The 25,990-nt window shown below is 43.6% G+C and overlaps 1 protein-coding gene across 2 annotated transcripts; it reads left to right on the top strand.

Annotated features, from left to right (window-relative positions):
* The first annotated feature begins 6,024 nt into the window (after positions 1 to 6,024).
* On the top strand, positions 6,025 to 24,766 carry cdk4 (cyclin dependent kinase 4). Of its 2 annotated transcripts, XM_063215888.1 has the most exons (10): positions 6,025 to 6,270; positions 7,305 to 7,375; positions 8,135 to 8,184; positions 8,792 to 9,006; positions 12,812 to 12,947; positions 14,667 to 14,834; positions 21,035 to 21,144; positions 22,023 to 22,073; positions 22,689 to 22,824; positions 23,394 to 24,766. In XM_063215888.1, the coding sequence occupies exons 3-10, from the start codon at positions 8,155 to 8,157 to the stop codon at positions 23,469 to 23,471; spliced, it is 924 nt and encodes a 307-aa protein (XP_063071958.1). In that variant the 5' UTR covers positions 6,025 to 6,270; positions 7,305 to 7,375; positions 8,135 to 8,154; the 3' UTR covers positions 23,472 to 24,766. The 2 variants fall into 2 exon arrangements, with proteins under 2 accessions (XP_063071958.1, XP_063071959.1); XM_063215889.1 differs by lacking the exon at positions 8,135 to 8,184.
* Positions 24,767 to 25,990: the final 1,224 nt, after the last annotated feature.

Genomic DNA, 25,990 nt, shown 5'->3' with positions numbered 1-25,990 from the left:
CAAAGGACACCCCCAGAGCAGCTCCGTTCAGTCAAACCCTGCCTTTGACACAGCACAGTTTATTATTCCAGTCTTAATGGTTTGTTGCATCCGACAACCAAAAACATAGACGACACACCAAAGCAACAAATGAAAAAAAAAAAAATCAAGGACACTTGCCAATTATTAATGTCTGGTCGTCTTTCTTAATTTCTGTTAAATTGATTTTAGTCTTTCTTAATTTCTGGAATCGGTAAATTGATTTTAGTCTTTCTGTGGATGCCATGCACTAGCCTTTTATTTTGATTTCAATTCATTTGTTAAAGATATTGTTTACCAGCACCACACACTTTATAATGTCTGACCTTCCCGGCCAAAGTAGGCACAGTATTTTAGCCGGGAGATGGGATATTGCCTGATGGGTACAGCTATAAAGGGAAGCTTTGTTGAATCATCTTGCATGTTTGGCAGTTGATTTGGACCAATATGGATTTTCTGACATTTTATTTCCTCCGGCCTTTCAGACAAATCTCAGATATTTCTCAGAGTCAGTATTTGGATTGAGGCATTGAATGGACCGAGCTGAGAACATGGGCTCCACTCTGCCTGTAGGTAGCCATTAGGATTCAACCATTTCACTGCCGTCTGAGCCAGGGATTTTTACATTACTCTACTCATCAGATCTTGAATGGAAACTACACTCTCTTCAATAGCTGCATTTTCACCCCAGTAAAAGCCCCCTTTTGCCTACTGTTGAGGGGTCATTTGAATTACTTAAATACACAAATATTTCTTTTGATGTGAAGATTTATGACAATCTCGCTGAACACATTCAAATAGTCTATGTGGATGTCAAATGGGCAAGCGTGGCTGTCTCACATTGATCCTTATTCTGCGATGTAAGCCTTGAATTAGCATAGGCTATGCTGTTTCTCCAATATGCCTCTTCTTCTCTGCTATTGTCTGCTGAAATGACGCCTTACATTTACCAGTCAATGTTGTTCACTGACCATCTATCAATATAATTGCTTTCATGCGAATCTTACAACTGATTGAAAAAAAAAAACGTTATGAGAAGCAATTACATTCAATCAAGCAGCATGCTTTTAGATTACCAAGTGTTCAAGTTTGCAGAATTTATGAATGACTCGTCGTCTACAACAGGAGTAGAAGACCCACTTAGGCAGGCACTCTGAATGGCCATTTTCAAAGCTTACGGATTGAAAAACAGTGAGAAAAAAGAGCAAGTAAACCACGTAAGCCCTTTTTGAAGAAGTCACGAATTGTTTTCCAATAACGTCTACATTTTTCATGATCATCCTTAGGGGAAACATGCAAGTCATGCTGCGTTTGTGCGTTTTGTGAGAAGGGTTTTTTAACTTTATTATAAGTTTTCACAATTATACAAACCCGTGTGTGTGTGTGTGTGTGTGTGTGTGTGTGTGTGTGTGTGTGTGTGTGTGTGTGTGTGTGCGTGTGCGCGTGTATGTGATTTATGATGCCATATTATACCATCAAAGATATTTGAAAAATACACTTTGAAAGGCCTTCTGCAAAGGATACTGCCCCATCAAGAAAGTATGCCCACTTTAGTGGGTGCAGTCAAACTTTTCTCTCTGTGTGCAGGATTTAGGGGTGTGCAGGCAAGTCAGGGGACAATAACACCCTCAAAGTGACTATGTCCCAGACTGGAGATGTACCTCTTACCATTTAGATTGCTTTCAGATGGTGGCTGAGACAGAATGATGAGAATAATGGGGATGGTGATGAAAAAGCAGGGATAAAGGAAAAGCACCCTGGAGTGTTGTTAGCCTGTCCACCAAATACAAGTCCTTTCACTATGTTGACCAGATACCTGCTTTATGGTTTCTGGTGTCATTATGAGCATGTGTACAGTAGCTGAGGTGTTCCCGCACAGTTCATCCCCCTCGGGTCTCGAACTCGCCACCTCAACGTAACGGGGTCATCCCTATGTTCCCCGGGACCTATGTTCCCAATCCCCAGGCCCTATGTTCCCCGCTACCGGGGAACTTAGAACCCTTTTTTCAAAAAAGGGTTCTATGTTCCCCGCTGCTTACAAGTAGACTGCTGCAGCATGGCGAGCACGGGTTATTGCTAAAGTTTCGGTTAGGGTTAGGGTTAGGCTGCCACTGTGCGCAAATAAAAGACCATACAAAGACCGGGGAACATACAGTAGGACCCGGGAAACATAGGTATGCTCCCAACGTAACAGTTTGGGTAAGGGAGGAACAGCAAGATATTGCTGAGCTAAAGGACCAGTCAGACAGCTCAGCACTACCGATTCTGTATGAGGCTTCGGGAGGGAGGTTTACTAATGTTCCACACCACACTCTGCTAGTTGGCCTCCGTTATGGTTCAGTGAAAGGTTGGATGAAATGTGTGGATGTGCTTGCTTTTTCTCAACCCAATACAGTTGACAACCCAAAGAAAATTGAGAGAAGTTTTTTTGATGGGGCAGGAATTCCACTTGTCAACATGGCCTACCCATTAAGCTGAGGTCGAACCTGGGGCCTATACTACAAAGCTGGGGTGCATTTCTCGAAACCAGAGTTGCTATATGTTAGCTACTTTGTTGTTTGCAATGCAATTTCCAATTGCCAACTATCCAAGTTGCTAACTGACTAACAACTACGCTTTCAAGAAACGCACCCTAAACCAGGTTAAGTTAAGAGGTAAATCATCTGGCCTAAAAGAAGAGCCTGGAGTCTTCATTTTCTACAGATGATTTACCTCTTAATTTAACCCATGGTTTACCCCTGACCCAGCTTTGTGGTATGGCCCCTGCTCCTGAATCAGGGGCTATGGCTTGGTGTGGGCAATGATAGTGCATTGGTTACTAGTGTAAAGGCTCTAGGTGGTACGGGCTGAAAGGAGTGCGTTGGTTACTAGTGTCAAGGCTCTAGGTGGTACGGGCTGAAAGGCTTTCCCCATTTTTTTTATGTCCCCTAGCTAGGCTACATAAGGGGAGAGGCGCATCTTGCCACCAGGCAAGGCAGGCAGCCGCTTGGGGCCCCCAAGCCCCTAGATAGTGAATAATAGCCCATACTGTGCTACAGTAGTGGTGATTTTGGTTCAAAGGTTTTTTGCATATTCGCTTGGGGCCCCACCTGACACTAGAATCGCCTCTGCATAAGGGATGATGAAATAACCTATGTCCAGGCCACGGTCCTGTCCCGCGTTGACTACTGCAACTCACTCATGACAGGTCTACCTGCTTGTGCGCTAAAGCCTCTGCAGATGATCCAGAATGCGGCGGCACGGTTGATATTCAATCAACCCAAAAGGACCCATGTTACTCCTCTATTTATTGAGTTGCACTGGTTACCGATCGCCGCCCGGATCAAGCACAAGGCATTGACCCTTGCCTACAAAACCATCACAGGAACGGCCCCAGCTTATCTGAAGGACCTACTAACGCCTTATGTTACTGGAAGAGATCTGCGCTCATCCAGCACAAGCCGGCTGGCTCTGCCATCCAGTCGCTCTAGGTACTCCCAGTCAAGATTGTTCTCCGTTGTGGTTCCCAAGTGGTGGAACAGTCTCCCAGAGGCAGCAAGACTAAGCACCTCTCTTGCAGCCTTCAAGAAACAACTTAAGACATTCCTCTTTCGAGAGAATCTACTAGACTAATGATTGAACTGGCCTTGCCCCAGGGCAGAATCCTGACATGATGTTTAGTTTAGTTTAGTTTGTGAGTGTGTGTTTGTGTGTGTGTGTGTTCTCGTTATTTCCTCTTTATTATAAAAAAAAAATAAATAAATAAAAAAAATAATAAAAAAAAACTAACCCCTCTTTGTAATTGCACTTGTTGTTCTGTATATCTCCTGTGCACTTTGTATTTGCTTGTGATGTTGGCTTGATTATGTCCTCTTCTGAAAGTCGCTTTGGTTATAAAGCGTCTGCCAAATGCAATGTAATGTAATGTAATGTAATGTAATGTCCCATCTTGACAAGTGTGCATGTAAAATATGACAATGTATTATGATTTAATAGTGAAGTAAGATTAGTAAATTAGGGTTAGGGTTTGGGTCAGGGTTATGTTAACAACCTACTTTATTGGCAGCTCATTTCGACGAAGCTGGCCATCATCTCAAGAGAACACCCGGTGCCAGACATCCAAGCTGGATCTTCCAAGATGTAAGGCACCATCCATGAGGAGCCAATTATTGCCAAAGCAGAATAAAGGAGAAAGCATTAACACTGTGGTTCCTAACCTTTTTTGGCCCAGAACCCCACTTTGACATCACAAATTTAAACCTGTAGATACAAGTTTCTATGTGTCATTTCAATCAGAACATTCATTAATTTTATACAGCAATATTTCAGTATAAATCAGTATAGCTACTGTGTTTTTACACACAAGACATTTCAGGCGACCCCATTTGAATTCCAGGTGACCCCCATATGGGGTCCCGACCCCAAGGTTGAAAACCACAAACAGGACCTTGGCCTGTGACACAGACAGCTAGGAACAGCTCCTGGGTCACGGGCGAGGGCTTGGATTTGTGTTAGGGCTATAACACTTAAACTTGGGCTATGCCAACCTACTGGCCCATCATCTTGTAGAGACACTGGGTGGCACTTCTAAAACACCAGCAAAGTGTTATTGGGTCAGGAATTCTGATGTCCTGTCGAGGACTCGTAAAGCTGAGTTAGAACCTTTTCTGAGGTCAAAGGTTAGGCTGCCTTGACAACCTACTGGTAGCTCGTCTTGACGAAGCAGCCCAGCATCTCAATAGAACACCAGGGGCCACTCCTAATAAAATACCACATATCCAAGCTACTCTAGATCACTCTAGCTGGATGTTTTTGACAACGTCTATGAGGCGCCCATTTATGTGTTGCCAAAGGGAGGATTAACAGGAGCTCGCAACGTGGCACAGGCAGTGAGCACGTCACAGGTGTGGTGTGTGTGGTGTGGTGGCAGCAATCTACAATCAATGTTCCCCATGAAGCAGCGGGGAGGAAACGATGAGTGTCAGGCATGAGTCATCCTGGCAGACCACTTTTCGCTAGGTTGCCCACAGTCAATTATAGAGGAGAGACCAGACCTCCTGTGGTTTAATGTGATAACACAGAGCATGAAATGCCACACGTGTCTTTTGTGCAGACTTGACCATTGGGCCCTACATACTGTACAAAGCCTACAGGTTATCTTTTGTGGATAGAGAGGAACCTGTTATGTAGGCTATGACATTTGTTATGTTATGTAATAGGCCTATGTGGAAAGAACATTCATATGCATTTTTTAAACATGTGAATCTGTTCTCAGAACTTCTGATTAAACTAATTAAACTAAGCGACTAACAGTCTGTGTGGCAATAAAACAATCTTATGCACTTCATCCATAATGTATCATTGTACTGTAACAGGCAAAAAGGGGGCCCATAGCCTACAACAACATCTGTTCATCTGAGGAAACGTCACATGACACTTGAAGGGGTGCATGTGCGTTTGGAATGTAGCCTATCTCTCTTTTTTCAAGGCGTTCAGTCTTCCGCCGCTTGTCTCGCTTTCTTCTTCTTAATACTGTGTGGTCTCTCAGCGAACCAGCGCTGCGGGTGAGCATAGCAACAGAGATTCTTCACCAATCACGGAGTGTTTGCGAGAAAGGGCGGTGCGTAGTTCTCGAATGGTCATCTGCTCATTCCTGTTTCTGTACAGGCACAAAATGAGTTCCTTCCATATATTTATTATAACAGCCTGTACGGTTTTAGTGGCATGCATCTGTGCCCATTTCAAACGTGTTCAACCAAATGCCCATAAGCACAGCAGTTTGCTTATTGCACAATTTATGGAGCGCAGAGATGCTGATAAATAGGCTATCAAGTACCCTACCGTCTTGCAGGATGACCAGAGCGGTAAATGCTTTAGTTGGAATGGTTTGGCATAGCCCATTGCGCAAGAAGCGGTTGTTTGTTACTCGTTAATTTTTAAGAATCCAAACACGCTAGAATAAAAAGTTCTTCTGAATGGCTGGAAGGGGGAGCGTCTACCCCATGTGGCTCCGCCTTGGTAAACGACAGGAAGCGCCTCCGCTTCATTGAGCAGGGCAGAAAAGTAAAGACAGGCCGAGCAAAAAGTGAAATACATTGCTTACGACATCAACAAGTGGCATTGGAAATAAACAAAATATACTTAACTGTAAGACTACATGCGAATGCAGTCTTGCGAAAAACGGACCAACATGAAGAGATGATGCGGTGTTTACATTTTTAATGTCTGGCAGTGGCTACCCCTGGCTAGCTTGCTAAAGAAAGCGAGAACGTGGTAAGTAAAGTATGCTATGAAGTTATTGATACAGTGAAAATACTGCAAACGCTCAAATATATTGTGCTACACCATTCCACTTGCTCTCCGAACATTTCTCTTGTATTATTTAATTGCAATTATTAATTCAACGGTACGGAAAATAATAGAGCTCAAACTCGATTACAGCTCAAAAACAATCTCTTATTTTTCTGTCTCCAAGTGTGCGTATAAATCGCCAATGCGGGTCGAAGACTGTGCCAGAATAATCTCTATCGCACGCTCAGAACTCTCCGAACTTTCCGGGCCTGTCGAACTCGCCATCGATTAATTAACAAAGAGACCAACGCGTTGTGTGGGCACCACCACCACGTGTGAGGAAGAATTGTGTTCTTCATCATCCTCCTCGCCCTCTTCAATTGAGGTGCCGCCGCTCTGTCTCATAACGCATTGTTGACGTGTAGCTTTAGCGTTGAACATGGAAAATGCACTTATCCTTTACAATATCATCCCTTTGACTTCAGCGTATCGTTGTCCCAGGTTCTGTTAGTTTATGCACTTTTCCATGTAGTGTTTATGACTAATACTTAATATTTTTGACAAGACATTTACAATAGCACAATCAAAGCTTTAATTTTAAAATGTATTATTAATGACAGACGTGCTCAATAAACGTTTTTACTTGTTGTAAACATTGATGTGGCGCCCAGTTGTTTGGAATTCTTGTTTCAGCATGGGTTTTCCACGGTGGTTACTCTTGAATTCCCCCTCGGTGAATCATAGCAGTTAATTCAGGCAATGAAAACAAAAAAAGCAGTTTTGTTTGAAGTTCAAGCCTATCTGAGCCAAAAAGCCATTTTCTTGTCCGTCTTTCCGCAGACAGCATACAGCCACATCCCTGCATTCGCATGTGTTTGCAGTTTGCCAGGCAGTGATGATATCTGTCCACTTTGCGCACTCCTTAAGTCACAGCAGGCCATGTGCACAACCCTTTGCATCGTTTACAAAAGTCGGTTGCCTCGTTTTATTTCTCATTCTCTCACCCCCATCTGCAGGGTGCCAGCGTGCTGTGTGGCTGACCTCAGGAATGTCGTGTTGACTGAAGCCTTGTTGCATTGGATATCAGGTCAGATTCCAACCACCCACTCACAGTCAGTGTCACAGACACATTCGCTTGCGCTCTTGCTCTCTCTCTTAAACACACACACACACACACACGCACACACACACACATACATGTCACTTGTTCCATTTCAGGACATCTACAGCTGTGTCAGTTGATCTGAAAGCTCCTGCTCAGAAGAGGAGGGGTCACCAAGGTTAAATCTTAAAATGTAGTGCAGGTGCTGAACCTGAGTAGTGGTGAACGACAGATCGAGAAGGTGCCATGTCGACACCCCAAACACAAGATCTTTCATTGCTCATGTACCTCCTCATGCATACTCAGCCCTTTCACACCCCCCCCCCCACACACAAACACACACAGACACAGATACTGTACACACATACAAACCCATCCCAAAACCTCAAAGCAACTCCATTTAATTCAATCTGACTCAATTCTAAGCCATGCGTGTGTTGTCTTTGTCATTTAAATCTTGTGAACGTTGCCTTTGTAATTGAGTGTCGCAGACAGTAATGCCACTGAACAGGGTTTCTGGTGGTGTTCTGTTACAAATGTTTGGCCATGAACGTCTGAAGGCTCTGGTTTACATCAGTGGTGGATGGCTGGGGAGAGGGGATTCCCCTCGCAAAGCCTCTGTGATCTCAGCCTCCTTGACGCAGCAGATTTTCCTGGATGTGATGCAGAGAAGATGTGGTTGTTTGTTCCCCCCAATTTAAATACTGTATGCTGTCTCTCTGTCTCTGCCCCTCCTCTCTCCAGCGCGATTCTTAATTGGCCAAATGGGTTGTCAATCAGCATATGCATACCAGGTATTCAGATTGTCACATGAGTAAATTCGCTCTCCGCTCTCCAACCTTGTGCATGAACCCATCTAGTTTTTCTGTCTTAACCATGCAATGACCCCCCCCCCCCACCACCACCACACACACACACTTCAATCTTCACCTTCAATCTGGGGTTGATGCTAATCTAGACCAAATTCTCTAAACACTAGCTAGTGTTTTTGCACATTTCTCATGTTGGTTGATGTTTGTCATTCTCTCACACTCTCTTGTCGTCTCTGTCATCTACGGTGATCGCCTCTTTGGGTTCTCCAACACTCCCCATCTTCCACTTCCACCACTGCGTACGGCCACTGACTGACCGACATGTTCCTTATTTTTTCTCTCTGTTTACTTGTTTGGTTACTTCCTTTCTCTCTCTCTCTCCCCCTCTCATTTCCTCTCTCTGTTCTTATCTTGTGTTGGGTCACTTACTCCGTACACGTGTTTGCTAGTAGGTTTTTAATCTCTCTCTCTCTCTCTCTCTCTCTCTCTCTCTCTCTCTCTCTCTCTCTCTCTCTCTCTCTCTCTCTCTCTCTCTCTCTCTCTCTCTCTCTCTCTCTCTCTCTCTCTCTCTCTCTCCCCCTCCCATCAGGCGATGGCTCAGGAGGTGCAGTATGAGCCGGTGGCCCAGATCGGGGGCGGGGCGTACGGGACGGTGTATAAGGCGCGGGACCGGGAGAGCGGCCAGTTTGTGGCGCTGAAGAGCGTCCGCGTGCAGACGGACCAAGACGGCCTGCCCCTTTCCACCGTCCGCGAGGTGGCCCTGCTCAAACGCCTCGAGCAGTTCGACCACCCCAACATCGTAAAGTGAGTTACTTTAGCCGTTCGACCACCCCAACATCATCAAGTGAGTTACTTCAGTAGTTCGACCACCCCAACATCATCAAGTGAGTTACTTTAGTAGTTCGACCACCCCAACATCATCAAGTGAGTTACTTTAGTAGTTCGACCACCACAACATCATCAAGTGAGTTACTTTAGCAGTGTGGTGTCACATGGTGTTACGCATTTGCGGAAAATTTACGGATGAATGACGTTTTAGTAGCAGCACACGTCAGGGTGGTGCAGCCACAGCTAATGCCACTATTGGATTAAACTATTATTTTTAGTGAATTATCAATGAAGCATGTTTATTGCAGTACAGTAATAATCAATTATTAACTAATTTATGGGCATTAGCTGTGCTTGTACCACCTGACGTCTGAACCCAAAACAATGTCATTTACCCTTTCACAGAGACGGTCATCCGTGAACAGGCACACACTTGTATGCAGTATAGACATACATGCACATAGTCTACATACTCATATAGACGCATGCATAAATACACATTCATTAACCTTTTAGTTATTTACCATCCCACTTTTATCGAGAAAGGGAGTGTCACGTCAGCCACCCACCATACCCTCTCTCCATATACGCCACCTTAGATGTATGAATGCCAAACAGTAATGCACAAGCATGCATGCATGAATCCTGTCAAGCCAACACTTTGAAGTCGAGCTGAGGTGGATGCAGGGCACATGCACATTCTGGCTGTTTTTATTTCAACCACATCAAGGCAGTGGAGCAGGCATATTGAACCCATTCCAGTTTTGTCAAACCTGCTGGAATCACAAACATGTTAACAGATGTTGGAAGGAGAGGCATTTACACCACACATACCCACACACCACACACACACACACACACACACACATACTGACTCAGGTTCTTTATCCCAAGCGAAAAAAATCTCCTGGCACCAGCATGCATACCTGAATCCACCCAGAAATTCCATTTAGAGCATGTCAAGGTTGTCAAAAGAGCTAAGTTTGTGAACTTCTGGACTTTGGGAGCTATCCGTCTCCAAGAAGACCTAGTTGCTAAGAATTTGACTTTTTTGACTTCATGAGTGACAATCCTATCTGACGGCGTGTCAGGGTGGTCAGACAATACAGAGCTACAAGCACTTAGACAGCCACACACACACACACACACAAGTACGGCAGGCTTCAGCAAGCTTCAGGTTACCCTTGGGAAATGCTGCTACACACCCTTTAAACCAATGTCAACTTTCTCTCTCTTCCTTCCTTTTAAACATCACTCTCTTTTCACCCTGTCCTGTCACTTTGCTGTGTGTCGCTGTGCGCACCTCTGGTAAGTCTATACCGAGCGAGGAGGGAGAGGTCCCACGACGCTGGAGGTATTTTCTGCCTGAGGCCTGCCTGACTGCCTGCCTGCCTGCTTGCTTGACTCATTCAGCTTGCATTATGCTTGCTTCACTTCCAAACCCATCATTTACCCCTTAAAGTTCTCGTTTGCTGCACAATGATGATGGCTGTCATTTGCTCGTTTTTCTTCTTCGTTGTTTTAAACACAGGCTGCCTGCCGTTTGTTGGACTCATCCTTTTCAACTTCTCTTTCACCCTCTTGTGTGCTTGCCTTGCTCATTTTTTGCTTTTGTCATTCAGACAGGAAAGAAAAGCGCTCCATTTAAACCTCTGTTACTGTTGCTCTATTGTCTGCTATTTCTGTATGCATTTCGATTCACTTTCGCTTGCTCTCACTCTCACACACTGAAAGACATAGAAACTAGCATGTGAAAGTTGCACGCGTTTTCGACATAAGCAAGTTAATTTGGACCTCCTCTGTGTGCGTGCATGCCAGGTCAGAAACATTTGTAACTAGAAATGCACCACCAAAATCCAATCACTTGTTGGTTTTGTCATTTCCAACAACTCCTCAAAGTCTCATCAAAATCCGTTCATAATGTTTTGAGTTATCCTGCTGACAAACAAACAGACACAGACAAACACGCCCGAAAACACAATTAATCTAGCAAAGATGGCCAGTCCTGATACCAGAGATTCTTTAAGTATAGAGATATTTCAATGTAATAGGTTGCTATGGGCACCTAACATGACCAGGTTCCGGTCTGCCTAAAGGGACGTGTCATAATACTCCTAGCATTGAATAGAACAGTCCTTAGGTCTGCTTAGGTCTAACCCGGAAACAATGGGCCAATGGAACCTCTCTCTCTACTCTCTCTGCTGATAGCTCTGCTGTAGCTACTTCTAGCCATCCCCTCCTCGAGGCCTCTCTCTGCTGTTGATGTGGGGACTGTAGCTGAAAACCACTTCCAGCTTTCAGACAGCTTGCGACCCAGTACAGGCTACACATCCTGACCACACTGATGATCTCAGGGCTGGGTTGAGTTTCATTGGTTACCATAGCTTCCTCACTGCTGCTTTTTTATCGCAGGCCCTAGAAGTCATATCCTCATTCATTCATTCATTCATTCATTCATTCATTCATTCATCCATTCATTCATGAACTCACTTATTCACTTGCTCATTCATTTATTCATTCCCTTACACTCTAACTCACTCACTTGCCCAACTCAGTCCATTCATTCATTCATTCATTCATTCATTCATTCACAGAAGAGGTGAACCAATTGAGATTGGTTTGGAAAGGAAAGACATGATTTCCCCCCATTCTTAACAAAAGATCTGGTTGTGCAAGACATCCAGATCTTTTTATTAAGAATGGGGGGAAATCATGTCTTTCCTAAAAAAAAAAAGACAAGACAGTGTGGTGTTGCAATCTCTGCGAAGCCAGCTCACAGGGCCTTTAGCATTGACCTTTAGCGTGGGCTAGTCTCCCGGAGCTTGGCTTGGCCGTCCGCTGCCGATGTGGACCCTGATTAGTCAGCGTGCAGTGCCGCGCTGAGCTGTCCTGTGTGAAGCACTTCTCTTGTCCAGTCCTACATTAGCTCATGAGGTCATTTCCTGTGTCATGTCATGCCATTTCCTGTCCTGTCAAGTCCTGTGTTGTGTTGTGCTGTGCTGTGCTGTGAAGTGAAGTGGAATGCACGGCTGTGTTACATTGAGTGATGTTGTGTTGTGATGTGATGATGGGTCTTTGTGCTGTGAAGTGTAGTGTCCCGCTCATCTTTAGGTTATCCATTGTTTTCTCACGCAGCAATTGTCTTGTTGCATATTGGATTGGCAGTGACCCTGTGAATATGGCTGCATTGCCAAGAGGTCTTGGTTGTGGTTATTACAGTGCTGATCTATAGTAATACCGTATGTGTCGATCTTTAGTATATGTATCTTTTTCTGATTTAACATTGATATCTTATACCGTATTAAATGTCTGAACGGGGTCGGCGGAAAATCTAGCAAAACGCATGTATTTGAAGAAATAGTTTCATTGCAGATCCTCTCATCAAATAGTTACTTGATTTACATAACCCTCGAGCTGTGCGTTTTTGTTTTTCTTTTCTTTTTTTTGCTTGTGAATCTGCATCTGGTGTGTTTGACTGAGGCCTGAAAGTCTGTTTCTGCTTTTTTTTTTGGTCTTCCGGACTCTCTTTCCCCTGCTGTAGCGACTGCATGTCTCTGGAATTTGAGAGCTGCAGAGAAATAGCTTCATTCCTGCTCGGAGTGTTTAACAGATTCTCTCATGCCTGGAATTTAACCATAATGCCCTGACTTACCCCTGGGTGTGTATGTGTGTCTGTGTTTGTGTGTGTCGTGTGTGTGTGTGTGTGTGTGTGTGTGTGTGTGTGTGTGTGTGTCTTGTGCGTGCGCGCGCTTGTGTGTATGTGTGTGTATGTTCCCTTCAGGCTCATGGATGTGTGTGCCTCTCCACGGACGGACCAGGAGACTAAAGTCACACTGGTGTTTGAGCATGTGGACCAGGACCTCAAGACCTATCTGGAGAAAGCCCCCGCGCCCGGCCTGCCCGCTCACACCATCAGGGTAACCACCCAAGCTTTTCTTTCCTTCTTGTCTTTCACTCTCGCACTCTGGCTCTCATTTTCTCGCTCTCTGTCTCTTTTGCTCTCGCTCTCTCTCTTTCACTCTCGCTCTCTCATTGGCACCCTTTCATACACTCACACGAACACTGCATATGTGAAATGCATAAAGATGCATACTGTATGTGAAGTCCGCTCCGCTCCTCTCCTCTCCTCCCATCCCATCCCCTCCACATCTTTATTTGTCCTCGGTATTGCTAAGTAAGTCATGTTTAGCAGGAGCTGATGTGATTTCCTTAGAGAAGTTGACACACACACACACACACACACATACACACACACACACACACACATATATACTTGCCCCCTACCTACTCCCTTCTCATTTACACACAGTCACCCTCTGTCGTCCTAGCTGTCTCACGCAAACATGCAAGCGCCAACAGACACACACTCGCACCTAACACTGAAGATGGATGTATCAACACTAATTGGCAGCTTGTTTTTCTGTGGAATTCGGCACAGTCCCAAATCGTTTCATCCTGGTTTTTGCAGTCCGTTTCTCGTGCATCCCCCGAATTTTGTTTATAGCATTTTGGACCTATTAGTTAAGAACCACGAGGTTCTATTTTTCACTCCCTGACAACTTATTGAATCACATGCAGCAGCTTTTAACTTTGTGCCAAATTGGATTTCCTCACGTTGACAGTTCATCGACAGTAAAATGTGTTTTGAAACATCTGAGAAAATTGGCGGATGGAAATATTCTATTGAAATGGCTGCCTGACTGAAAAATGTTTTGTGAACTGGTTTCTCAACTGAAAGTGGGAAGTGTGTTTTTTTTGTAACCTTATTGCTGAAGATACCGCATCGGAAACCATGGTGTAGCTATGCAACACACGGTTTGGTTTGTTTTGATGACAAGATTGACACGGCATGTCTGTGACCTATTCATTTTTTTCCCATCATGTTCTGTTTGTTTTTTTGGCTAATACATCCTAATTATTTTGCTGTTCAGTCAGTGGAGGGCTATACCTACATGTATTGCATTGCAGATATAATGAATTATCGTTTTGCATCATCATACATATTTTGTGTGGTATGTTAATACGCAGATCCAAGGCAAGGCTTGTCTATGTGTATGTAGGGCATTTCCTACATGGAGGCGATTCAGAGTGCTTCACAGGCATTAAAGCTAAGGGCAATATGATTGATGCAGAGGTGTGTTTATTATGAGTTAAGGGGCAGTATAATTTTATGATTGTGTGTTTAGTCTCTGTAAGTTAGTGTGCCTGTTATGTTTAGACCAGGGCTTGACGATGGCACCTGTGTGTCTGTCTGTGCGTGTGTCTGTCTGTGCGTGTGTCTGTCTGTGCGTGTGTCTGTCTGTGCGTGTGTCTGTCTGTGCGTGTGTCTGTCTGTGCGTGTGTCTGTCTGTGCGTGTGTCTGTCTGTGCGTGTGTCTGTCTGTGCGTGTGTGTCTGTCTGTGCGTGTGTGTCTGTCTGTCTGTGCGTGTGTCTGTCTGTGCGTGTGCATGTGTCTGTCTGTGCGTGTGCGTGTGTCTGTCTGTGCATGTGTGTGTGCACGTCTGTGTGTGTGTACATCTGTGTGTGTGTGTGTACGTCTGTGCGAGCGTGCGTGTGTCTGTGCGTGTCTGTGTCTGCGTTTGTGCGTGAATCTGTGTCTGTGTGCGTGTGTGTGTGCGCGTGTGCGTGCTCCTCAGGACCTGATGAAGCAGCTGATGACGGGTCTGGAGTTCCTGCACTCCCACCGCGTGGTGCACCGCGACCTGAAGCCCGAGAACATCCTGGTGACCAGCAGGGGGCAGGTCAAGCTGGCCGACTTCGGACTGGCTCGCATGTACAGCTGCCACATGGCTCTCACACCTGTGGTAAGGAACTCACACTCACACACACACACACACAGCTGGGATTATACACACACAGCACTCACATCTGTGTTAAGGTACACACACACACACACGCACACGCACACATGCACACACAGCTGGGATTATACACACACACACACACACACACACACGGCACTCACATCTGTGTTAAGGTACACACACACACACACGCACACGCACACATGCACACATGCACAGCTGCCACATGGAAGTCACACCTGTGTTGGGTGGAGCACACACACATACACAAGCATTCATATATACATATGGCACTCACATCTGTGGTAAGGTGCACACAAAGACACATGCATATACAGCTGCCACATTTGAGTCATACTTGTGGTAGTTGGACTACACTGTGTGCAGAATTATTAGGCAAACATGTTTTTTGACCATATTGTCCATTATATGCATATTTTCCGCCACCAACCTCTATGGACATGAACACCTATTGGATTTAAGCATTCCAGGTCATGCATATTGGTATAATAAGAGACAGTGTGATCGGAGGGGCCCAATACCCTATATCAGGGCAAAATTAGTGTGCATAATTATTAGGCAACTTTGTTTTCCTCTGGGAAAATAGGCCACAAAGGAGATCTAACAAACTCTGAAAAGTCTATAAACAATTTTGAAGTCTTCCAGAGGGATGTGGCTGTCTTGAAATTGCCCAGATATTGGTCATATCCGTCTAATGCACCGTTCATCAGTCATCAGTGTCACATGCATTGTGCTCACAAAGTAACTGCCGGATTGAGAAGAATTGAAGGTCAAACTATCACAAAATGATTACCCTGCAGTGCTGTTATATCCCAGAACTGAAACCTACATTGTGTGTCCACAAGAACATTGTATTCAGCACTCAGAGACATGACCAAGGTAAAACAGGTTGAAACCTGAAGACCACTCAACAAGAAATGCAGTCAAGACTGGGTCAAGAAAGGTCTTTAGACAATTTTGTCAATGGTTTCATGAACTTGTGAAAGTGACTGTTAATGGACCAGATCGATGAGCCCATGGCTAGATCGGTAATGTGCACACTCAGATGAGTTCCTGAGTTCTACTCAAATGCCAGCAGAATACTGCATAAATACCATTGTCTTCTTGAAAGTTGCAAACTTTTCCCTCACAGATCCAGCTATGGGCTCATCCACCCTGTCTGTCAATAGTCACTTTAACCAGTCCATAATGCCTTTAAAAACTCTGTCCTAGGGTATTTCTTGACCCAGTCTTGACTTAATTAACTTGTTAAATGGTTGTCTGGTGTCATCCCTTCTTACCTTTGCTATGTCTCTGAGTGCTCAACAACCTGTTCTTCTGGACACCTGATGTAAGTTTGCATTCTGGAATATGATAGCACTGCAGGGTAATACTTTTCTTGTAGTTTCACCTTAAATTCTTCAAATTTTTGGCAGTGACATTTCATGTGAGACTGATGACTTTGCAACGGTGCATTTGATACTTCTGTGCTAACGTGACCAACGTCTTGCCAATTTCAAGAGAGCCACATCCCTCTGGAAGACTTCAAAATTGTTTATAGACTTTTCAGAGTTTGTTAGATCTATTTTGTGGCCCATTTTCCCAGGAGAAAGCAAAGTTGCCTAATAATTATGCACATTGGGTGTTGGGCTCCTTTGATCACACCCCCATCTTATTATACACATATGCATGATCTGGAATGCTTAAATCCAATAGGTTTTCATGTTCATAAAGGTTGGTGGCAGAAAATACGCATAAAATGGACAATATGGTCAAAAAACATGTTTGCCTAATAATTCTGCACACAGTGTATATACGGGTGGGAGACGTGACGCCTTGTTTTATGGTAACATTGGTTAAAAACCTACAAAACTGTTATTTTTCCTCTTAAAAACAAATGTCAATAAAGAAGATGTGGTACATTATGTTTCATATTAGTCTTAGATGAGAAGAAACATTTTTGTTAAGATTTATGTAAAGGTTTATATGTCAAATATCCTGCGGTGTGACTGTACCATTAATGAAACTTGGAATATAATATATATATAAATTAACCAACAGCATTTTGAATATTGTATGAAGCATTTGGCATGATTGCATAAATATTAACTTGATATTAAGATATATGAATGTGAAAAAAATTCAAGACAGTAATATTAACTACAAGTTCAATTTCGTAACACAAATTGCGTCCTGTGGGGTGACATGTATGTCAGTGTTGGTGAACGGGCAGCTGCAAGGCCAACTACAAGGGTCTTAAAGACAGGCTCCTAACCAGTCAGTACCTCAGCTATTGGAGAGTGGTCTGGAAGTTTAAGGTGACTCTTCACCTCTTAATATGTCTACATATTGCAATGTTTCTGTCACGCAATGCTTAGGTTCATTTTATGGTGTCCTGTGGTGTGACTGCTCTTATAGAAGGGGAAAAAAGTTTTTTTTATAAATGAAAACACATATTAAGATTAAACACAATATCATTATCTAGTTAGCATGATCTCAGAGGTCAGTCATGTATACAAAAGGATTAAGATGGCCACAATGCAGTGAATTTCCTGTGGTGTGACTTCATGTCATGCGGTGTGACATGCTTATGCAATGTGTTACTCAAGCCTTACTTGTTTTTCATGTATCATGCAAGGATATAAGTAATAGTAATAAGTAATACAGTGAAACCATGCAGTGAAATCACATTAATCTGCCTGTACAATGCATAGGCGTGTGTGGGTGGGGGTGGGGGTGTGGGTGGGTAGTAGTGTGTGTGTGTGGGGTGGGGGTTAAAGGGACACTGTGCAGGAAATGGTCAAAAAATGTACTGCAACTATGCTGCTCATTGAAACTGGGTTGCCTATCGCCAAATTTGATATTTACATGAAAGTTTACTAAGTAATAAACAAATATTTTCTAGTATGGTCCAAGTAGAGTCCTTTTTGTAGCTAAAAATGGCTATTTTTGGAAATTCAAAATGGCGGACCATGGAGAAGATCCCCTTTTCATGTATGAAAAGTGCAATTTTTCCAGTCATAATGAATACTTAGAATTTCGTGGTGGTGGTAAGTATTCATGAAAAAGGTAACATTAGTGAATGGGCAGCATGAATTCTGGAAATAAACAACTAAACATCTCACACAGTGTCCCTTTAAAGGAACAATAGTACAAAGAGCATGGGGGATATGTTTGTGCAGAATATTAATCATTTTATTGTATCTTACAGAAATGTCACACCAATGATGGCACACCACAGGACACATTTTCCCAAAAATGGCAAAAAATTAAGCGAAATTCCACGAACCACTGAGTGCTTTATTTTTTTTTTCTATTTTTTCCGATTTTTTTCCCACCCATTTTTTCAGGAAGTGGAATATGTTTCCTCCTTTAAGTGTTTTACGGCCTTAAACGTCAACCACCCATACACGCACAGTAACCCGCATAACATTATATACACCCATCACATATACAGCAGCCATGTGCTCCTCACACTAGTGGTAGGAAGACCACACAAACTCACACGTCTCTTTCCATTCTGTGACACACACACACACACACACACACACACACACACACACACACACACACACACACACACACACACACACACACACACACACACACACACACACACACACACACACACACACACACACACACACACACATCTATATGGCCTGGTTTGCACATAGTCTTTAATTAGACATACATTCACACATGCAGACATTCACACACATTCTTTTTCTTGCACATGCACACTTAAAGAGTTCAGTTGTAAGAAACTGGACTTGTTTTTGGAGCTTTTGACTAAGAAGAGTGAATGAACAAGGGAATGACAAATGTACACACACAGACACACACTCGCGCGCACACACACACACAGAGTTGCTCACAGTCTTTTTTTCTGCAGGCAGCCTACTGTATAGGGTGAATAGGCTTCTTACAAACGGATAGGACGGCCAGGAATGAACCTGAGGCATGGCCTATAAAGAACCCATATAGCTCTGAACAACAAACAAACAGACGGGCTCAACATCCAACTCCCAACGCCAACAACTTTAAACTCATTATTTACAAGTCCTCTGTATCCATCTCTTCCTGTGTCATTTTAATCTGACCATTTTATCGAAATAAATAAATACAGCTGTGCGTGTGCACCAAACCCTCAATGATGCTGAATCTTTCAGGATGTCGCTGATCTCACTATGAGTCATAGGTTACGGTTTCATTTTATGTTCTGGTTGGCGTACTTTTTGTAACACAATATCCGCACAGGGTGACTAGGTGCAGTATGATTGTTTGATTTCCTGATGACGAGACTCACTAACGACGCACGCACGCACGCACGCGCACGGAGAGATTTTTTCTTTCAGTACAGCTTTTGCAATAAAGAATTGCCAAATCCTATTGAGTGTTGCTTGCAAATGCAAGTCATATTTAATCAGTCATTAAGACGCATTGGGGACAGATGATGGAGATGACTTCTATCTATCTCTCTCTCTCTCTCTATCTCACTCACTCACTCACTCACTCACTCACTCCACTCGTAATGTGAGATTGTCATGCGATGGAGATAAACGCAATCTCACATTGTGATAAACGGGTTGAGTGGAATTGCACATCAGTGTCAAGATGGACCCTGAAGGGGCCCCTGTGTGTGCACTAAACAACTTAGAAACAAACTGCAAGTTGGGTAGTTGTGAAAGACAAACACATGACTTAACACTTCTATCTAGAGTAGTACCGGTAGTTCTGTTTGAGTGTTGGTCACATGATCCTGTGGTTGTCAAAGGGGCCCTAGCTCTCAGATCGGTATCACATCACGCATGCTGTGAATACAACCAGGCTGCAATTAGCAGGAAAACAGGGGGAGGTGAGGGGCTTGGTGTTGGTCTGCATGCTGTTCGGAATGAGGGATACCAGACCATCCTACGAATCTTTTTTTAAAATGTATTTATGTATTTATTTTATATATTTTTGGGGGGGTTTTGGCCTTTATTATTACAGGACAGTATGAGAGTAGACAGGAAATGATTTGGAGAGAGAGATGGGGCTGGGCTGGGAAATGACCCCGGCTGAACTCGGAACAGGGAACCCCATGGGCTTGCAAGCCCAAACACGGGGGGCTTAGCGCGCTGCAGCACAGCGCCCCCCTCAAATCATTATTAGAACTACACCCAGCCACAACGAGCATTAGGACTTTGAAATTCAGCTTTTATTGCAAAAGAAAAGCCCTTAAGAGTGATATGATGGTAGACATGTCTGTTTTGATGCGTCAAAGGGAATGTGTAGAAAAGTTGCAATAATCAAGTGTGTCTTCATGCTGCTATTCGGCTTTGCGCTGCACCAATTGTGGCACACCAGGTTCCTCATCATACAAACGTTACCAACTTGAGCCTATGGCATCAAGTGATCTTCGGCCAAAAGCCAACAGCTGAAGGCCCTGAAATGACTCCTTACTGCGGTGTTGTGCAAAGAGCTTATTCTGCACGTTTGCACTGCACCTACCGACTCATTTTAAGTTTCCCCCTAGCAGTTTTCCCCTTGACGACAAATGCCTAACACCTTGATCAGGACAGGTCCCTTGATAAGGTGGCTTTGCAATCTGCAACATCATCTTTCCAGTTAGCGACAGAACAGATGGCTGGATAACCCCTATCGTAGACAGCTAACATTTTTTTGAGAAAGAGAAGGATATGGTTCCTGGAAAGATTTGGGAAATCCAAAGTGCAGGCTATTGACCAAGACCAACGGACACAGATGGGCTAGGTTAGAACATTGTGTGAAATGTCTGGTTCCTCCCATGTCATTTACTGGACAGGGACAGAAAATACACCAAGATGGCAGAGAGAGAGAGACAAACAAAGCAGGATCATCAGCAGCCCTTCCTTCCTCTTTTTCATCTGACACTGTGGCTTTTTATCCCGTCTCTCTCTCTATTTTGGCTTAGCTGTGTGTTTTTTTTCTCTCATTGGGGTGGTGAGAAAAGAGAATTTGAATGACCCTGCTAGATTTCTTTAAACTGGTTTGGCAGGTTGATTTGATGTGATTAATTTTTTCATGCAAAATCTTTTAACAGTCTCTCTCTCTCTCTCTCTCTCTCTCTCTCTCTCTCTCTCTCTCTCTCTCAACCCTCTCTCTCTCAACCCTCTCTGTCTCTCTCTCTCTCTCTCTCAACCCTCTCTGTCTCTCTCTCTCTCTCTCTCTCTCTCCAGGTGGTGACGTTGTGGTATCGCTCTCCTGAGGTTCTGCTCCAGTCCACGTATGCCACTCCTGTGGACATATGGAGTACTGGCTGCATCTTCGCAGAGATGTTCCGTCGCAAGTGAGTGTATTGTCTGTGCGTGCGTAGTTATGTGCATTTGTGTGTGTGTGTGTGTGTGTGTAAATAATTACACCCGTGTGTATATTTGTGCGTGCGTGCGTGCGTATTTATGTGACTTGTGTATATGACTTGTTGCGACTGTGTGTATTCATACGCTTGTGTGAGAACTTTTCGACAACATGAAGATCATTATCAGGCTGGGAACGGTTGTGTTTTCTAGTGTCCACAATGGCTATAAATCAGCGTGCTGTAATAACAGGCTGTAAGAACATGTGTGGTGCTAATAAACAAATCTGTCCCAGCCTTGCTGTGGCTCTGTGGTGGAGACCCATGAGTCGAGCCCCGCTCAGGACAAGAGGCTTTATTTACTGCCTGGGAACATCCAGTAGAGTTTTTTAACTAAGAAGTGTCAAAGCTATGAGAAGTGGGGATGAAAGGAAGACTTTTGTTACAGAGACTGGTAGGAGGCTGCAACGGCAGGGTATTCCTGCAAATTTTGTAGTTTGGCGCCATCGGCTGGTTTTATTTGGTATTGCAAGGCTTCCGCCTTCAATTCTGATGATCCACTGGTTATGTCTGGTTAAGTATGTACACTTGCATATTGTTTCCATTATTTTGTACTTGCTCCGTGTGTTAGGTGCTTTACATGTGCTGTTAGCTGTGTAATTCTCTGCTTTTTCAGTGTCATACGACTTGTGGTAATTAAATTATTCATAGATCACAATAATTGCATCAGTGTTTATATATAGATCTCTTTTGTCCAGCAGTTTGTAATCTCTCTCTGATTCTGTCTCTGTCTCTCGTTGTCTCTCTCTCTCTCTCTCTCTCTCTCTCTCTCTCTCTCTCTCTCTCTCTCTCTCTCTCTCTCTCCCTCCTAGGCCCCTGTTTTGTGGGGAATCCGAGGCTGATCAGCTGGGGAAGATCTTTGAGTAAGTAGGTCGCTTTGAGCCGCACACGTTGCCTTGTCCAAATCACTCATATTTCTGGGTAATCCTGATGTTGTGCATGTTGGAACATGCGTACATCGATCCTCACTATAATCTTACTGTTTCGATGCTCATTATTGTTCAAATGATTGTAACTGATGTTATCATAGATTCAATGGTGATAATGTGTTGCCTTGATGAAATAATTTTGCCGTACAAAGGCAAAGTTACATAGTTTTGCAAACAGTGAAACAAATAATATGTTTGTTATAATATTTGTCTTGTATTGGAGGCTTCATGAAAAAATGTCAACGTTACTGCCTTTGTGATTTGTTGGACAGAGTTGAAAAAAGTGTATAATGGTCACCATGGACAGTATTGCCTGTATATGGTGCAGGAGTATTAGGTGCTGGTTACACGTGTGCAGATGTTTCCTAATCAGTTTACATGTATACACAACGTGGATAAAAATAAAAACTCCACTGTGACAGGGCGTTTTAGCCCCCTAAATATTTGGGAAATCCACATACAATACATATACGGCTTCTTGGTGTACTGTGCCGTAGCGTCGCCATGCTTGTCTTCATTTCTGACGATGATCACGTCTTCTTCCGTCAGGGTGATTGGGCTGCCGTCTGAGGAGGACTGGCCTGCTGACGTCACCCTCAAGCGCCACAGCTTCAGCCCCCAGAAGCCCCGGCTGCTCACGGACTACGTGCCCGAGCTCTGCAGCCAAGCGGAAGACCTGCTGCAGGTGAGACCACAGCACCTGGCCCCTCCAGTGGCCTCTTCCAGTGTTGCCAGATGTGTCTGATCACCCAAAAGGTTCTCAAAAAACGCCAAAGTGGGCAGTTTGTAGCAGGCCAAAGGGGTGAAAGCAGTTAGCGCTGTTTGGCTCGGCATAAGTATGATCTGGCCCAGTGGTGGAAAAAGTGGGGGCTACTGGTACTGGTACCTGGCTTGAGGCCTGATGGAAACACACCCAACAAAGTACTTCAACTGCATACATGTGGTTTTTCCTGATTTTGTTTGGGAATTTCTGATTTTTCAGCCTGAAAACGTGTCTTTAAAACCTATTTCAATGCAGAAAATTCTTTTCACACAATTAGTTTACAATATAACGACTTGCCGTACAATTATACAATTATAATCCTTTACCAGCCCAATTGTGATTGAGTTAAGTGCTTGCATAGAACGAAAGAACTGGATTCATTATATACCTATGTGTAATCGACACCTATATATTCACTGATGCATTTATTCATCAATTAGCGTAGAGCGCTTGGAAGAAGACCTCTTATCTCTGTCTCCATCTCTCCCCAGAAAATGCTCACCTTCGACCCACTGAGAAGAATTTCGGCCATGAGTGCTCTCCAACACGACTACCTGAAGGAGGGCTAAAGACCGCTGCGTCCTGGAGTTGAGACTAGTTTTCGTTTTTTTTTATTTCTACATTCGAGGAAGACAGTTAAAGGGACGACTAAAGTATGTTTTTAAGAGACGTTCTCAAATGGCCACCAATGACGCATCACAGACCAACCGACCAATCAACCCCACAGTTGTCACTGCCAGACCTTGGTTGTACTGTACGTCACATTGCAGGCTATGTCGCCATACACTAGGTGTCGAATTCTTTTACGTTGTCTTCGTGAATGTGCTGTATTATGAAGCCAAGCATGAGACCATTCCTGTGATTGATCAGGTGATCAATACTAGCTAGTTTCCCCCTCTCTTTCTCTTTCTCTCTCTCTCTGGTCACAACATGATTGCCTTTCATAATTACTTCTGTATCGATTCTTTTTTTTTTTTTTTTGACCATCGAGTTTTAGTGGCAAAGCAGAAATGTCGAGAGGGTTGTGCAAAAATGACTTCGCCACACAAAAATTTGCCAGAGAGTGATGTTTTTTTTTAAAAAAGATTATTATTTTATCACGGACCATGAACTGTCAGACAAGGCAGACTTATTCCAATGCAAAAAAAGAAGAATTATGCAGCCAGTCACTGTGATCCTGAGTTTCCTTTGCTTATTATAGTGTCCTATTTTTTTAAACCGCTGTGGTCACAGACTGAATCAAGGTGATGAAAAGATGTGTTTGTGTGTTCCGGATAAAAGCAGTTCTAGTTTAGTTTGTTTATGTCCCAACTCTCCCATCTTCTGGAAATGCCTCATGACTCTTCTAGTATCTCTCTTTTTACCTCTGTAATTGTCCAGGGGTCTATTGTTGTCTCACTATGTTGTTGAATGTTGACGTTTTTTAAGTTATCTCCGATGAAGATGGACACCTTTTTTTTCCCCCCATAGTTCCGTGTTAGTGTGGTACAGTACATCTTTGACCGTAAAATGGGTGTTTTTGAGAGCTTCATTGGAAATTTGTTTTTACAGGGGGAGGGTTGGGGAGTTGCGTATTGTTTTATAAATATGGCTATGGACTCTGGCCAGGAAAACACTTGAGAGCGCACACGTGTTCACCTCACAGTTACTGTGTGCAAGTTGTAGGTAATATCCAGTGAGAGCTTTTTTCTCCTGATGATTGAAAGGCCTGTATTACAGTGTCACTTTTCATCTTGGGTCACATTCTTTTCTCTCTCTCTGTGTCGTATCTGTCACTTCATCTTATTGTGGAACAACATATTTGATGTCATGTGACATTGGTTAAGAAAGTAAAAACTAATAAAGCTGCTAAGACACATTTTAATGCAATGCTGTGTGTCTGTTTTAATATATTGGCAGTGTCTCTGAAGAATGACAACTAAAAACTATTTACTGGCAGAGAAACTAATGAGTAAGGAGTGTAGTTGCCTTGTTTCTGCCTTGACAATTGTCACTTTTTTGCCATTTGATGCACTCGAACATGTTTACCCATGATGACCCTCGCTAGTTTAACCTACAGAAAAGTAATGAAAATTAGGACTTAAAGCCCTTTTGATTAGACGATTAACCACAACCTCAAGGTCAATTTAATCTAGTGTACTACTGAACCAGCATCTTGGAATTACCCCCTAGAGTTAGTCACGGGTTGATATTCAACCCCCAACTCTGAAGTTGGGACATTTGTTAAACTGAGTACAATCTAAATACTATCATTTTTCAATTAGGCCATCAATAGCAGTTCCTGTTCCAGTGTATTGCAAGTGGCGTGCTTGAAAGTAGCAGGCCTCATTCTAATGAAAGATTAACATTTGTACACAGAAATGAAATAAACGGTCTGTCTCTGTACCACTAAAATAGTGCAGCTGCTGTGACTGAATAGTGCATAACTTCATCTGGGACACCATTTGCCACCACGTATACATACAGTACGTGCACACACACACACACACACACACACACACACACACACACACACACACACACACACACACACACACACACACACACACACACACACACAGGGGCGTAGCAGCAAATTTTGGGCCCTATGTACAATCAGCTCCAATGCCCCCCCACAGCCATAGATCTTCATAATTCGGACTGTGTGTGGGCCCCCTATATACACGGGGCCCTGCTGATTCTGTGACACGTTACACCCCCCTGAATGACACCCCTGCGCACACAATATCATTGTACCCAATACGCGTGACCCTTTGCCTCACGAACGTGCTAACTGAAAATACTCTCTAAAGTTTGTATCTGGTGGTTATATTAATGGGGTATGTTGGCCAATTGCAATACATATACTATAGTCTTCACAGTCTCCTCTACTGGTTGTGCCTGGGGTGAAATCCAGACAGGGTGAAATGGCATTTAGCCATTTCAATGCCAGGTGAAATGGCATTTAGCCATTTCAATGCCAAGTGTTGGAACCAGTTTCCTGTTGAAATTAGATCTGCCCCAAAAGTGTCACGTTTTAAAAAGAAATTAAAAATGGGTCTATTTTCATCTGCCTTTAGTTAAGCTTAGTTAGCTTCAGTCTTTTATA

Source organism: Engraulis encrasicolus, chromosome 14 (genome assembly GCF_034702125.1).
Source record: "Engraulis encrasicolus isolate BLACKSEA-1 chromosome 14, IST_EnEncr_1.0, whole genome shotgun sequence".
In the NCBI taxonomy this organism is placed as follows: Eukaryota; Metazoa; Chordata; class Actinopteri; order Clupeiformes; family Engraulidae; genus Engraulis; species Engraulis encrasicolus.
The sequence above is the reverse complement of the archived record's forward strand: the minus strand, read 5'-3'. Positions and strand labels throughout refer to the sequence as shown.